The sequence below is a fragment of the Lepisosteus oculatus genome, chromosome 1, assembly GCF_040954835.1.
Source record: "Lepisosteus oculatus isolate fLepOcu1 chromosome 1, fLepOcu1.hap2, whole genome shotgun sequence".
Lineage (NCBI taxonomy): Eukaryota > Metazoa > Chordata > Actinopteri > Semionotiformes > Lepisosteidae > Lepisosteus > Lepisosteus oculatus.
The window spans coordinates 77,572,123-77,588,311 of NC_090696.1; the positions used below are offsets into that span (position 1 = coordinate 77,572,123).

General features: G+C 49.2%; 1 protein-coding gene across 3 annotated transcripts; it reads right to left on the minus strand.

Annotated features, from left to right (window-relative positions):
• Positions 1–215: 215 nt before the first annotated feature.
• On the minus strand, positions 216–16,136 carry cracd (capping protein inhibiting regulator of actin dynamics). 3 transcript variants are annotated; one of them, XM_069193480.1, is made up of 9 exons: positions 15,969–16,136; positions 12,810–12,939; positions 10,150–10,311; positions 9,628–9,696; positions 8,986–9,168; positions 5,606–8,297; positions 2,730–2,920; positions 2,302–2,464; positions 216–1,702 (listed from the first exon to the last, which is right to left on the minus strand). In XM_069193480.1, exons 2-9 carry the CDS (start codon positions 12,924–12,926, stop codon positions 1,542–1,544), a joined length of 3,738 nt encoding a protein of 1,245 aa, XP_069049581.1. In that variant the 5' UTR covers positions 12,927–12,939; positions 15,969–16,136; the 3' UTR covers positions 216–1,541. The 3 variants fall into 3 exon arrangements, with proteins under 3 accessions (XP_069049581.1, XP_069049579.1, XP_069049580.1); XM_069193478.1 differs by having other exon boundaries at positions 10,150–10,278; positions 15,969–16,051; XM_069193479.1 differs by lacking the exon at positions 15,969–16,136 and having other exon boundaries at positions 10,150–10,252; positions 12,810–12,901.
• Between the last annotated feature and the right edge of the window lie 53 nt (positions 16,137–16,189).

Genomic DNA, 16,189 nt, shown 5'->3' on the forward strand with positions numbered 1-16,189 from the left:
CTTGTTTACCTTTAATATTTTTTTGGAGAGGGTTGGGGGGGTGTCAATTTTAAAACGAATTTCATACCAGTTAGTATTCTCTCAAGAAGACAACCTCAAACCATGTTAGGTACTGCTCTCTAAAGTGGTGTGCTGCCGAAGGTTTCTCGAAAAATATTTTTTTATGCATTTTTTTAGGAAGTGCATTAATAATGATGTACATATTACTCTTGAAACACAAGAAGTTAAAGTATTGTATTTAATTTTACTACATAACGCAAGACATCTGAATCACATGTCAGAATTTCAGTATAACGTCATCTAAGTGGGACAAAAAGTGCAATTTTAAAGACTTCATTCTTGTAACACTTTGATTACACTACACTATTGCACATTAATAAAATTAAACCAATGAAACAATTGCACTTTGGGAAATTGTTAAAAATTAAATAAGACTACTGTTATGTACCATAAAATGACTGCTATACGTAACTTGTTCCATTTAGAAGCAGACATAATGATTCATCATCATTGGTTCGGAAACATATCTAATAATGAGAGTACACAAAAGCTACAACAAAGATCTTCTTCTTACAATAGGGAACGAGAAATTGGGAATGTTCTTTCAGAGCATTTTAAAGTTGTTTATGACATACCGTGCAAGAAAGCTGCATCTTGAAGTAGATCATAAACCACACAGAACAGTAATACTTATTTTTCAGTGCATTAGTTGTGGTGCTGTGTTCTGTGTCAAGTCAGAAAGAAGTGATCACAGCACAGGCAGATTAACAGTAGTCACGTTATTTCAACCACAGTTTGCATATAACCCTATCGTGATCATTAAACCCTTGTTCCCAAAGCTGTCCAAAGGAATATAAATTATAAACAGCATTCACTTCATATATACAATCAGAGGAGCAAAGAAAACCAAATGAAAACTGGTTTTAAAAAAAGTGTAGCCTGGAAGTTGTTTTTAGAGTTGTGCCCCATGGTCCAGCAGAAGTTGAAGAAGCAATAAAAGGAAGAGTTCCTGTATTTTGACCAACACGTACTCCTAAGGAATCAGTCTGCAATGTTTTCAAAGCTGGAATAAAATAGTTGGTTGTTTGGTGTTGATTTTTCTTTTTACAAGGCTAGCCCTTAGACCACTGCGGGTTCCTCGTGTTGGGGGTTAGAGTGACGCATGAAACAGAAAGCAGGACCCAACCGGAACAACGGAATCTTCAGGTTACACTTCATTTTGCAGGGATAGTCGTTTTCTTTTTGGAGAATCGGGAACATGCTTCGGTTACGCACGCGTCCGCTCGTGGGACATCCAAGGAACAACTGTCCGTTTGGCTCACGAGATCCGTTTGGCCGCACGACGGCAGCTGACGCCTGGGAGCACGCGGGCGGGGAGGGGCTGGGGAGGTCGGGCTGCCGATGGGAACGCTTGGTCCCGTCTCCTGCAGATCCAGGTGTAAACCTGGAGGCCCAGGAATTCCAGGACTGAAAGCGAGAACCCCTGTGGTCCGAAATGAAACCAGTAGCGGTGTAGGAAAGGGGTCAACGTCGTGAAGCGGCTACTTGATAATCTGAGGACAGTCGCTCCAGGCCTTGGCCTTGCGCTTGGCCAGGGCCAGCCAGGCGGGCTCGCTGGACACCTGCGCCAGCTCGGCCGGGGGGACGCGCTTGGGCACCTCCTTCACGGGCGGGGCTGAAACCGGCGAGTCGGAGATTTCAACTGCGGCGGGAGAGCGAGAAGTTAACATAAAATCACTTTATTGGCCATTAACAATTCCTTGCATTAGGTCTTGTTTTGCATACGCCAACTTGCTGAGGCACACCAGCGGGGAGAAAGAGAAGCTTTTGGGGTCAGAGCACAGGGTCAGCCGTTTATACGGTACCCCTGGAGAAGCTGGGGTAAAGGGCCTTGCTCAGGGGCCGTCCCAGTCACAGTCGAAGAACTGGCACTGCCCAGACTTGAGCTAGTGAGGGCTGGACTACAGGGCTCAGCCTTTACTCTGAAGAAGCGTGGGTCATACTTCAGTTTCTGAGGAGGCCCTGGTGTTGGGTATAAATATTGTGTTCAAACAAAAAGAACAAGTGCCAACAGTTATACCATTCTCACTTTATAAGCAACCCAAATCTGCTGAAATCTCTTAACAACTTCAGTTTCCTTGAAGGATTTCGGCAAGTCGGAAAATGTAAAGTGTGTTAATGTCATCGATTCCATTAGTTTCATTGCAGATGTTTCACTTCCTGCACGTGTGGCAGGGAGGGTGAATGTACAGGCGCCCCATGGGGAAAGCGTGACCCTGTGACTGCGGCTCAGTCACCTACCTGTAACGGAGTTTGGGAGGGTGTTGGATTTTTTCAACTGCTCCCTGCGCTCGAATCTGGATAAGAGTGTGTCCGGCTTCTTCTCCGCGTCCTGCATGGGGGGTTTTGGCAACACTGGGCTGTGGCTGTCTCCTGCGTTCTCTGACGGACTGGAAGCTGCACTCTGTAACAGAAAAGTGTCGGCAAGCACTTTAGTTTTACAGCTGCTGAGCACATCTGTGCTTTTCTGACTCGGGTCCTCCCACAGGCTCTGAGGTCTGAAAGAGAGCCTGGCAAGACAAGCCTGTTGAGATTTTTTTTCTGCTGTCATGGCGCCTGTGGATGAAACTGGAATTTGGCGGGCCGTGTGTGTGTGGTGTTCTCCTGTTTGACGGTTCCTAAGCGGTTTGCTCCGTACGCACACGGAAGCAACCCAGACATGCTCTTACGTTATCCTTCGCCTGCTTCTCAGCCAGCCTGGCTTCTCTCATGTGCCTCTTCTCCTCCCGGCTCAGCTGCTGCTCCCGGAAGCCCTTCTGCTTCTGCAGCGCCAGCGAGATCCAGAGAGGCTGGCCGGCATCGCCCCGCCCAGGCCCCCGGGAGCTGTCCAGCGAGTGCCTGCTCTGGAGCGTCGGCTTCTCTGAAAGGACACGAACACGAACACCCAGTGACCAGAGCGCCTCCCTCGCAGGCTGTGCGCTCTCCCAGCTGTTCTGCGGGGCAGACTGGCTGCACTCCTGCCCAAGCGTGGCCACCAGTCTGACTCGGAGCCACAGGCTCACACCTTGAAACGCGCCAAGACTGCGTCGGCCCTCACAGTGTGTGGAGCCTCACAGCACTAGAGAAGACGAGCTGCTTTTAGGCATAACAGCTGCTCGTGGGGAAGTACTGTAAAGTGATAACATGCAGTATATCATACCGTCAGCAGTCGTTTAGCAGTCTTTCACCACAAGGCTTTGCACAAATATTTTATTGTGATTTTTCTCAGAACAAACTTTTGGAATTCCACATTCCTGCTGTTACCAGTGATTGCTTGGAAAATTCTACATTTTAAGATTTCAATAGCTTTTTATATTTTTATCTAAGGTCACCTTTAAGCCATACATACACTTTTGTGTTTTTTCACGCCTCGGCTCACAGATATGGACCTCACGTCCGCACACGGGGAGAATGAGGATTTAGACAGGCTCCACCCACCTGCTTTCCTTTGAGCCAATCATCCAAGCTGCCCCGCCCCAGACTGGAGCTTCAGCACTGATTGGAGGAGAGTTCTGTCCCTCACCAACTCCGCCATGGAGATGCTCAGACAATTGTGTGCCAACACTGGGGGAATCCTGGCTACATTTCGCCCAGTGACCTGACCCAGGATCGAACCCATGATCACGGAGCTGCACGGCTGCAGGTCTCAGGCACTCTCCCACAACATGCCCACCTGCAAGCAGGGCTGCATGGAAGAGCGTCCCATCTCCCACTCGCACCACTGATAGCCTACAGGACACTCACCTTTTCACTCCAGGAGGAAACTCTAGGAAAGCCAGCAGCTAGATCTCCCTGCAGCTCACTACTGGCAGCCTGCTGAAGCTCAGCAGGTGTGAGCCTGGTCAGCACCTGGATGGGAGACCACCTAGGAATCGCCTCATCCAGGTGGGGGTGACACACTGATAGTGGTGGAGGGGAGTCCCCATTACCTGTAAAGCCCTTTGAATGGAGTGTCAAGAAACGTGCTATAGAATTGTCAGGAATTATTATTATTATTTTAAACTCTGGGTCGGCTAATTCCAACCCCACCGTCAGTGCCCCACCTCTGCGGTACCTAGGGTCTCAGTCTGCCTGGGACACGGCCCTGGCAGTAAAAATGTTGGCATGAGACGGCAGCACACAGTCAGGGTGGTGCATTTTAAATACAAGTGTTCAACCGTTTCATTGTCCTAACGTCAACCTTAATTATCCCCAGAGCCGTGCGACTGGTCGATCCCTCGAGGGGGAGTGAGGGGGCGGCACTGACGCAGCTGCGGCTGAAATGTGCCAACAGCGCTGCCCTTCCTGGTCCTGAGGCCGACGAACACGAGGGCACGATACGACAAGTCCTTCCCTCGCTGGGGCAGAGGAGCTGTCGCCCGGGAGAGCTGCTGTGTGTGAGGGGTTTTCACCACATCACCTTCCCATTGCTGCAGCTCATTTCTGCCAGAGCTACCAGACACAGTCGGTTACAAACCAACCTGCTCCTGATCACCTCGTGCAGTTACCCATGTTGACAAATGCTGCTGGATTCTTACAGAACCTCCTTTTAGAATCAAATGTGTGACAGTTTTGCATGGAATCTAACAAAATTCTCATTGCTAAAGACTGTTGCGCTGATCTTGGCTTCATCAGGGGAATCAAATTGAATTACCATAATGAAAATTCAAGAGGAGGCATGCCCTGCCTCGTGTCTTCAGAGAGCCCAGCTGCACTGCATGTGTGAACTGAATCCAGCTCCGCGGAGAGCTGGTTGCTGTCGCCTCTCCCCAAACTGCCGACACAATTACCTTGCAGAATCGGAGGCCAGTCACACCACATCAGCTTCAGAGAGGATAAAGTCTTGGTTTTTATTTGCATCTTTTGGTCTTGGACGATAATAGTAGCCAGTCCCACAAAGGTCAAACGTAAAAATAACAGTTGTAGAAAGCTGAAGAACAGCTGAAGCCCATCTGTAGTGTGACCAAGTACAGGGGCCCGACCCTGTACTGTAGTGTGACCGAGCACAAGCGAGAACTGGGGCTCTGTCAAGGGTTCCCAGCCCTGGTTTTGGGGATCATCATAGCTGCTGGTGAACTAAGCTCAGTTACGCACCTGCATCCTTTATTTGCCTAATAATCAGACTGATTTGCCTTTTGACTACTGTGTTCCATAAGCATTACCAACAGTTAAGGAGAAAAGTGAATTTGCAAAGGTTCCAATCAAGCAGCTGTGGCTCTGTCACACCAAGCTACGTTCTAAAGATCACAGCACCTCTGCTCTCACACTGTAATGCGCTAACAACTCTGGGTGAAACAACATCTTCCAGCACTGGTGCAAGACTGACTTCCATGTCCTTGTTTCCTTTTCAACAACGTTTATTTCAAATAACTCCTGTCGTCATCGTAAACATTCCCCTTCAAATTCTGAAACCCCTCTTCTCCTGAGACTAAAGACGTTCTTTCCTCAAAAAACGTTACTCATCTGAAGCACAGAACCGTAAGCATGGGGAGGGTGCAGTATATACTGTGGTATATTTGAGTTCATTAATATAGAAATAAAAGGCTGGTTAATTTATTTCTAACAAAGCTTTTATCAGTGCACTGACCTCGTCTGATGAGTTCCACTCTCCGATCCATCTTCTCCCGCCAGGAGATGTTGATGGAAGGGAAAAAGGACCTTTTCTCCTTCGGCTCCTCGTCCTGCCGCTTGTTCTCGTCCTTATGCTCCTCCTTTCTCTGCCTTACGGACAGACCCTCTTCTGCAGGCCAGGGGACGGTCTTGTCGCCGGGGCTGCACAAGTCCGCTTTAGCAAGAGGGGAGCAGGGAGGCGTGGCATCGGCGGGCTTTGGAGCTAACGAGGGTTTCTGGTGCAGCGCGGGCCTGTCTCCCTCGCTGCTCGCGGCTGGCACAGCGATCTTACTGGGCCTCGCTCTCGGCTCGGGGACGACCTGCGGAGGTTCGGCGGCCCTGCTGTGGGCTCTGTCCCTCGGCTTGCTGGGGAACACAGCTGCATCCTTCTCGGGCCCGCTGGGGAGGAGGGGGGCTGGAACGCCTTCAAAGCTGTCCCCAGCGCTGTACCTTTTCTTCCTCTTTTCCGAGGGCTGTTCGGAGTGGAAGCGCAGGGAGTAGTTCGTCCTTCGGAGCTTGATCCCAAACGGAGACGGCTTCTCTTCAGGCCTGCCTCCCGGGCCGGCGCTCTGGGGGTCCCTGGGGGGGCTCTGCGACTCGGAGAGAGAGCGGGGCTTGTTGGGAGCGGGAGGAGGACTCGGGACCAGAAACGATGGGAGGTCTTTGGCAAACACGCAGCCCTCAGTGCCGTCCACTTCCTGAGCAGGCTTACTGGCTTTGTCTTCCGGCTCAGGGGAGGTCAGGGGAGCAGAGCGATCGGAGGCAGCGTCTGGAGACGGAGGCTCGGTTTTTGCGTTGAGTTTCTCCTCTTGGTCCACAGCTGGAGCACTCTCGTTTTCAAAGGCTTTGCTCCCGTCTGTAAATTTCTGCCATGCAGGTGTAATGGAGAACTTGGCAGTCGCTGACATCGTTTTTCTGAGGTTGCTGTGTAACCCAGGAAATGCCTTCTGGTTGAAGTCATCACTGGCAGGTCGGCTGTGGGGCCTCGCCTCCCTTTCATGAAGATTCTCGTTTTCTGCAGATTTCAAAATCTTGGATCTTATGCTGGCCCACTCTGCTAATATTGCAGCACTGGCCTGGTCTCTCGCAGATTCGTTGAGCGATTTAGTTTTGTTAGCATTCGTCTTCCTTTCAGGGGAAGTTTTCTTGGAGCTCTGAATGGGAGGTACTTCCATGGTTTTCTTGTCCTCTCCTAAGCCAAGTAAAGACTTACACGCCGTGTCCTTAATTTGGTTAAGATTCACTGCGGTTCCACAAAGCTGAGCACCTGTTACCAAAATAGCAGTGTGAGGGACATACAAGGAGGAGGGCAGAGAATGAGAACCTGCGTTTCCTTTAGGTGAAGTCTGTGAGTCCTTGGCATCCGGTGGAGGGCCTTGCTGGCTGGATGCTGCTACAGGCGTTAGATTGACCTTCTGAAACAATATTTGTTTTTCTCCCGAAGACACTTTAAAAGTGAAAGGCCTGGGCATGGTCTGCCTCTCCTCCAGCTCTTTCCATCGAACCTCTTCGGCTCTTCTCTTCCGTTCCTGTGGATCCAGGTCCTCTCCCAGCGCTGGTTTGGTTTTCCAAGTCTCCTCGAGCTGTTTCGAAGTGGCGTCTAATGGCTTTGTGTTTTCGCCCACTCTTTCCCTGTCCTCCGGGCTCTGTTCCTTCTGTGTCTTCTTTTTCTCATCCGCTTGGAGTTTTTCCAAGTTTTTCCATTCTTCCTGCTCTTTAAGTTTCCTCTCCTCGAGCTCACGCCGCGCCTTTCCTTCGGCTTCTTCAGCACCATGCTGCTTCTGCAGCTCCAAATCAGCGCGCTGCTGTTCCTCCAGCTCCTGGGCTCTCTGTCTTTCGGCCTCTCGTTTCCTCTGCTCCTCCTCCTCTCGTAGCCTCTTCTCTGTGGCTGTACGATGCTGTTCCTCCTCTAATTCTCGCTTTCTCTGCTCCTCCCTCTCCCTCTGCCTCTGCTCCTCCATCTCCCTCTGGCTCTGTTCTTCCATCTCCCTCTGCCTCTGCTCCTCCACCTTCCTTTGTCTCTGCTCCTCCCTCTCCATCTGCCTCTGCTCCTCCATCTCCCTCTGCCTCTGCTCCTCCATAACCCTCTGCCTCTGCTCCTCCATCTCCCTCTGCCTCTGTTCTTCCATCTCCCTCTGCCTCTGTTCTTCCATCTCCCTCTGCCTCTGCTTCTCCATCTCCCTCTGTCTCTGTTCTTCCATCTCCCTCTGCCTCTGTTCTTCCATCTCCCTCTGCCTCTGTTCTTCCATCTCCCTCTGCCTCTGCTTCTCCATCTCCCTCTGCCTCTGCTCCTCCATCTCCCTCTGCCTCTGCTCCTCCATCTCGTGCTGCCTCTGCTCCTCGGCTTCATGGTCCCTCTGTCCCTCCTCCCCATTTTCATCCCATCGTGGTCTAGCGGCTGTGGCCTCTACCTTCACTTCTGTTTCAGGTTGTCTCTGCCTTCCGGCCTCAGGGAAAACTGGTCCCTCGGGCTTCTGGTGTTCCTCTCCCTGAAGCTGGTCCTGGCGGGCTGTCCTCTCGCGTTGGGGTCCTCTGATTGTTTCTTGCTCGTCCTGCGTCTTCTGTCCTGTGGGGGTGCTGACACTGTGACCTTCCACTGGGGAGTCCACCTGCTTCTGAGCGTCTGCCTCTTCTTGTAAGATGTCACAAGAAGAAAGGTTGTGCAGATCCTGAAAATAAAACAGATTACAAATGTCCTGAGTGGAATATTATAAATGCCCAGTGTTCTCAGTTGATGTGTGCTCTGCATGTACAAACATTGGATGTCTTGCGTTTTGTATCATCCTCTTGCCAAGTCCAAGCAGTACTGCCCATACACACTGATGCACTGTGCAAATGGCCCTGGAATGACCTTATCATTAGCTGAAACAGGGGCAGGAATGCATCGTGACACTCTACTCTTGAATGAAGGTGCCACCTAATTCACTTATTTGTCATGTTACTGTCCATCCTTCTGTTGTAACCCCTCCATCTCATTTTTTTCTGAATGTTGGAATGTTGTAAGACAGTGAATATTATAAAGATTTAGAAATATTAGAGGGAGAAAGCATTCCCACTTCGTACCAAAGTGCATTTAGAGCCTAATAAGGGCAAAAACAGCTGTTTGTGGCTGCTAACTCTCCATATATGCAACAAACAGAAATGGACTCTCTAAAACAGAAATTATGTCATTGTTCAGCGTTGTGATATTGCATAAACTAATTAATATTCATAACATTAAATCCCTATAGATGTAGACAGTGGAAGTCTGGTGGAAAGACATACTCAGGTAGGATGGCTACTATTAACACCGATCCTGAGGCTGGAGCACACCGATGTGTTCCTGTGCACATGAATAGCGTGTGTGTTCCTGCTCACCTGGGTCAGCCTCCGGTGCTTCTTGGATGCCCTCTGGTTTTTGGGCTTTATGGCCAGCTTGTGTTTAGCGGCTGTGTTATCCAGGCGGGAAGCGGAGCGTGGGACAGCGTCGAGATTAATGGATTCGATTGTTCCGCTTGCAAGAACGGCTCTTCTCTGTCTTGGAGATTTGACTGGAGTATCCTGAAGAAACGCGTAATAACATGGAATTTCAGAATGATCAAAAACATTATAAACCATTATAAAGACTTCTTGGTGAACCATCTGCTTGTATTAATGGTTAGACACTGAATGACATGTCTTGTGAATTCTTTTCTCTATCTTTGGACCTGAATATGAGATGAAATATCACAGTCTCACACATCAGTTTTCCAAAAAAAGTGAAGGCAAGAGACATGATGTTCATGATGCAAATCTGTCAAGATCCTGGATTAGTATTTATGCACAATGCTTGCGGAGAGAGGAATAGCGATCAATCAGAAGGTACAGGCAGAATCAAGGACCTCTCTCCTCATGGAGGAAAGCACTGGGCTGCAGGGTTTCACTGCTCAATTAGCAGGCGAACCTTACTCAAGCAGAATCCAATCCCACTGATGTGCTCGATGTTCCCAGTGGCTCGCTGTGCAGCACTAATGAAGTTACCTGCTTGACTTCAGAAGTCCTGGTGCTTGCCTCAGTTGTGTGGCCATTTTTGGGAAGATCAGCAGAGTCCTAAAATAAAGAAAAAAAATGATATAGTACTGCCAGAGAAACAAGTTCCATCCAACACCACATTCAATTTTATATTCTGTATTAATTTTCTTGGATGATGCACTGTTTACTCTTTTTTCCTGTTTTAAAAAAAAATAAAATTAGATCCTCAGTTTTTTTCTGCTACACCCAATGGTTTGCCAGTTGTGTGTTTTTTCACACCTCAGCTCACAGCTACAAACCCTGTGACCACACACAGGGGGCGAATGAGGAAGTGTAGACAGACTCCGCCCATCCATTCGCCTTGTAGCCAATCATCTTTTAACACATCACAGGCAGCACCGCCCTGTTCCAGAGGTCCAGTGCTGATTGGCAGAGACGCCATTCTGGATTGAACTATTAAATTCACTCATTGGGTTGTCGGGGGAGGCCTATCTCTTATGTGTGCAAGTACATTACCCAGCAAGGCAATACCTTCATCTCAGTATCCACAGGCTCTGCCTCAATCTGAGCAACCACCTTCAGAGGGCTTCTGGGCACGTCTTCATCATCTGAGCTGCCCTCGGCGGCGTCGCTTCTTCTGAAAGAGGTGGACGTTGGTTTCTGCCCAAATTTAATATTGTGAGCAATCTGCCTCTGGGAAGAAAAACATCAAACGGCATCATGATTATTGCACGGGATCACATGGTAAAAGATCGCAGACACGTTGGCTGAAATACGAGGGATCCCTGAATGGCACTGCAATGTGCCTGTGCAAACAGAAGAATAGCTGCCACCAGTCCCACGACTCTTTAATGGTGTGAGGAATCGAGCAACATGTCGCAGGCTCATGACAGGGTTGAAATCCAGGGATTATTTTATTTTAGTGCAGCACGGTGGCGCTGTGGTTAACTTTGTTTCCTCTCAGCGCTGGGGCCCTGGGTTAATCGCTGGGCTGCTGTCTGCGCTGCGTTTCTTTGCTCTCCCCGTGCTCCTTTGAGTTTCCTCTGGGTGCTCTGGCTTCCTCCCACAGTCCAAAGACATGCTGATAGGTAAACTGGCTTCTGGGTAAACTGGGCCCAGGGCAAGTGTGTGCATGTCCATGTTTGTGTCTCCCTGTCCTGTGATGGACTGGTGTCCTGTCCAGGGTGTGGTCCTGTCTTGTGCTCTGGGATGGACTGGTGTCCTGTCCAGGGTGTGGTGCTGTCTTGTGCTCTGGGATGGACTGGTGTCCTGTCCAGGGTGTGGTGCTGTCTTGTGCTCTGGGATGGACTGGTGTCCTGTCCAGGGTGTGGTGCTGTCTTGTGCTCTGGGATGGACTGGTGTCCTATCCAGGGTGTGGTGCTGTCTTGTGCTCTGCGATGGACTGGTGTCCTGTCCAGTGTGTGGTGCTGTCTTGTGCTCTGTGATGGACTGGTGTCCTGTCCAGGGTGTGTCCCCCACGACCCTGTACTGGATAAAGCCGGAGAGATGGACTGATCCGGCCATGAAGGTATTGGACCTGTGCCTCCTTCTTTATAAAACAACCAACAACAACCACATGTCTGCTGTCACTGGGACCGTCTATTCTTCTGACTAGAGGTGTATATCAAAGTAGGAAAAGCAAAACTTAAAATCTTTGGTGTGGGGCAGATTTGCAGTATCTAGGTTAACACCCAGCTTGTGACACATTTCAAACAGATACCAACCTGCCCCGGTACCAGTGGGGAGCTCTGCACCATCTGTACCAGTGCAGGGTTCCTTCAGTGTGGGCACGAGTGAAGGGATTACTCAGGTCTAGACCACAGGGCTACATTCACAGACCTGGCCAACACCTGTACACTGCTGTCACTGCTGTCACTGTATCAAACACTACAGCATGAACAGCTCACAGCTCGTCGGATCTTCAACAATAAAAGCCTGGTGCATAATCTATACTGCTAGGGAAGGAGAGCAGTAAAAATAATAAGGCGAAAGTTACAGACAGTCTAATAATAAACTAATCTTGCAGATTATACAATTACTATACAAAAGAAACCAAGAGTTTTACAATACAGCAAACGCACACTACACATTAAAACGAAATGGAGGCAGTCACGAAAACCACAAAGTCAAGATAAGCAAGCAGGTACAGAAGGTGAAGCAATTATGAAAACACATTTCTAAAACGTTTTCTGCTTAGACTTAAAAGCACCCAGGATTGCTGAGTCCCCAGTTTCTTTAGGATGGGTGTTGCAGAGATGTTGAATGGAATTAAAAGGCAGGGCTGCAGCGAACAGAGAAACAATGGTACCGTTCAGCCGCTCACAAAGACTTCTTCATGTCCATCTAATTCTGGCCAGCATTCTCATTTTGGAAACATTTATCATTTTACAGTGTCTCTCAAAGTACTCTTCTGGAAAAAAAATATTTTACACGATTGTTACTCTCATTTTTCACCTAACATTTCCTGACATGTTTAAATTAAAAACATTTACAAAATGTTTCTTCTAAATGCCTCTGTTATTTGATTGCAGAAAAAGGAAGTTTCTGCTCTTATTATTCAGCACAGATGTGTCTGTCCCAGAGATTCACATTGCGATGCCTGGAAAATGAACACAGCTTAAACTCCAGCATCTGGAGCCAAAGACATTCTTCTCCAGACAAGGGCTCTCGAAACCAGTTCATGGACAAACCAGCGTCTTCTGGTTTTTGTTTCACACTGTGGGTCTATTTATTTAAGTAATGGTATAGAGATACAGTAATACAGTATGCCTAACCAGGCTCCAGGTGCACATTTAATTAAGTGAATGATTTGAATAGTTATCTGTAAAAGACCGTAAAATGATTCCATATGTGTCTAATGAAGAAAGTAATCAGGTTCGTTGTTTAATTGACTACTCATGTTGGAACAAGATCCAGAAGACACGTGCCCCAGATACAGCTCTAGTTATTACTCACTTGGAATGGAAAATACTAGAAATGATTTTTCAAAGAGAGACTTGTGTTATTCTCTGTCAGCCAAGCAGAATAAGGAATATTGGCTTTAGCACCTTGCTTGCTGCTGATGGCCACACTTGGATCACACTGTGCCTGCCTGACCAGGCAGTCTGCCCAGATTAATCGGACGTTTTTCACTCAGTTACCCAATAAAAGCTTTTAAATTGAAGAATTTTTTAGTGAACAGCGTGCTCTACCTGGAGGCTTCGGACTTTGTCAGAGACGCTGTCTTGAGCCATCGCTTGCTCTGAGCTCAGATGTTCTGGTGCTTCGGGAATGAAGATGCTGTCGTGTGAAAAAGCTCGGGTCCCCATGTTGTGTGAAGACCTGCAAAGCACAGAAACAGCACTGGGTCTCCGTGTGTCCCCTCAGCTGTACAGAGTGTGGTCACTCTGTGATCCTCTCCTGACACACACACACACACACGCACGCACGCACGCACGCACGCACGCACGCACGCACGCACGCACACACACACACACACACACGTCCTGTACAGAGTGTGGTCACTCTGTGATCCTCTCCTGACACACACACACACACACACACACACACACACACACACACACACACACACACACACACACACACACACGTCCTGTACAGAGTGCGGTCACTCTGTGATCCTCTCTAACACACACACGTCCTGTACAGAGTGTGGTCACCACCACTAGTGGTGTAAAGTTAAGATCTGGCATGACAGGACCAGACTACAACAGGAGCGCTTTCCGAGAGGGGTTAATTCACAAAAGTTTATTCCTCTCTCTTAGAGGCTCCTAAGCATCGCTCATGCCTGCTCGGTTCTGAACGTCCTCTAACTCGTTTCAACAGAGGCTGAATGATCCCTCGTCCAGAAGATTAGGTCTGAGGTCAGAATGTGTTTCAAGTCCATGACAGGACAGTGTCTCCCCTGGCTTTCGTTTAGAACAGACACGTGCTCCGGGCACAGCTCAATAATAGCGTTAGAGCCCAATATTTCGCAGTCTACAAATATAACTTATTTTGGCAATGGCACACGTTTATGTTGTCAAAAGCTGTTTACAAATGTGGAGCGAACAGTTATCCGTTTTACATTTGAGTAACTTTAACCTTTGTTTGTTTATCTATTTTTTAACCAATCTAATAAAAGTCCCTCATCTCCCCCCTGGGCCCACTCTTCACCGAACACACCAGATGGGCAATGTGCCTAGTGTTTCCACAAGGAGAAGCAGACCCGCCCTGTCAGCGTCTTTTCATTACTCTTCATTTCTTCACTGCACAGGCACCGGCTGAAGTGTTGATTTTATTTTACTGCTGGATACAGAAGTGCTGTAAGGGCTTCTGTGACAGCTACTGTATCTTAGGAACCCGTTGCTAGTGAATATCAACAGATAAGTGCATTCTGAAAAGGGCCACTCCGGTTAAACCAATATGTACTGATATTCCTGAAACACCGCACGCTCTACAGGAAGCAGGTCTGAAGCCCTGTTGCCTACTGCCCGGTGTGCAGCACACAGGTCTGCTGTGTTGTTGGAAAGACTCCACAGTTTTCCACTCTCTCCCGCTCACGTTTGGAGTGCAGGGCTCCGTGGGGTAAGAACGAGTGAGCTCTTCTCCGCACTCACACTGTGCCACTGTACCATCCCCTTAGAAAGAAGACGACAAGGAGAGCTCACGGCACTCTCCGCCACACGTCATCGCGTCAGCACGGCGGGGTCTCGAGGCGACTTCCATCTTGCCCGCTTTCCAAGGCAGGGCTTTTCCTGTTAAAGCTTCTCCCTGAAGACGTACTCCTCTCCAAGGCCCGGCTCTGCTCCTGACTTCCGCCTGCGAGACCAGAGGTCTAGCCGTGCGTGTGGACTGCTCAGGTGCCTGTGTCCCCGCCGCGTGCCGCCGGCGGCCGTGATCACGCCACCTCCAGGGAACAAGGGGGACAGCTCTGACGCCTCATCGGTGCAGATCTGCCTGGAGCCGTCCTCGGACCCTGGCTGCAGGGCAGCACCGCGGTGACGTGGCTCTGCTGTCCTTCTAACTAAACCGGCCGGAATACAGCTTTGAGGATGGACAGTGTGAAAGGAGAAATGGTTGGAATGGTCGGAAGACCTGCCCTTCTCTGGAAAAGAGCGACATTTGAAGAAGGAGAGTTTTTATCGAAACAGGAACAGGGAGCGATAAGATCGCCCTCACATTCACGGAAAAGCAACTTTGCAAAAAACTGAGAACATAGTTGTATTGTTTGCCAGCAGGTCTGTGGTGATAAAAGGTGATCACCACTGATGGCCAGAGCCTGAGACAGCTAATCGCTTAGCCTTCACCCTTTCTGGTGGGGAAATTGCAGCTGTCAGAAACATACAGGATAATGGCTATGAGGTCAGGCCATTCACGGCGCAGTATGTCCTTATGCTGTACATGAACATGCAGGCTGCTGCATCATGGAGCCGGCACTGGGGAGCAATGAAATTTGCTATTCCTGTTACAGACAAGGTCCTGGGAGCAAGCTGGCTGGGAACAGTGACGGGACAGTACTGGTCACCGCCCACATGTTCATCATGGTCCCTTCAGGGTATGTACTGATCCTCATCGCCCCCGAGCGCAGGGTTTTCATCGCAGAGACCTTTGAGCAGACCAGCTGCTTTTGTGAGCAGACATCGCTCGCTGCCTCTGGAGTGAAAACATGAATCTGGCAGAAACTCTTACAGGCAAGACTAAACCACAAAAGGGCTCCAGATTTGACATTTTCTGACCACATTCTCTTGTGACGGTTTCATGAAAAAAGACTGACACAGAATCTGAACTTCTTCTTCTTCTTCACAGCCTTAGTCCCAGACTGTCCTGGGCTCAGCTGCTTTGGTTGCTCTTCTCCACTTGTCTCTGTCGAGCACATCTTCCTCACTCACTTCACATACCTCCATATCTTTTCTCACACAGAATCTGAACAAATACTAATTTCCTTTTACTTGTTTTTGTTGAAACTGGCCAGATGTACTCTGTTAGGAGAGGGTTCAAAATATTAAGCAGGGAAAAGTGAACCCATCAATGCGTATAGAATAAACACACATTGCTGAAGACAGAACCTCTAAAAACACTCCTCGACACTGATGTAGCAGAGTGAGCTGTGCTGTAAACCTCCTGGAGGTGGTGTTGTCCAGTCCGGCACTGCGGACACCTCGCAGGTCGGGTTCAGCTCACTAGAAGGTTCGGCTGATTCTGACTGGTGACATCAGACCCCCTCCAGCACTGTCCCCTGTCCATGCCCGAGTCCCACCCAGCTCCACACACCACCACGTGCAACACAGGCTGCTCGCCGGCCGCACCAAGGCAGGCAGGAGCATCACACGTGCGCTGCAAGACCAGTTCACATTCTGGGGACATTTTACCTCAAATGCTCGTTGGTTTCCTCATCGTCTGACAGCCTCCCATTGGCGACGTCCTCGGTGGACCGGCTGCCTTTCAGCTCGGCTGCCACGAAGGCTTTTTCCGAGTCCTTCTTCTTCCTCCTGCCGAAGAGCCTCCTGAAGGGCTGGAACTTGCGCTGCTGTTTCCTGTCTGCTGACCACAAACGACAACACGGCAACAGAGCTCAGCTTATCTGAGCGGT

Bases quoted from the DNA above. Each gene is read 5' to 3' on its own strand.
- cracd (XM_069193480.1), bottom strand. From the start codon at position 12,926: ATGGGGACCCGAGCTTTTTCACACGACAGCATCTTCATTCCCGAAGCA. The intron at 9,697-10,149 runs GTATTGCCTTGC...TCTTTATTTTAG, and splicing joins CTGTGGATACTGAGATGAAG to GACTCTGCTGATCTTCCCAA. The intron at 1,703-2,301 runs GTAGGTGACTGA...CTCCCGCCGCAG, and splicing joins CCTCCCAAACTCCGTTACAG to TTGAAATCTCCGACTCGCCG.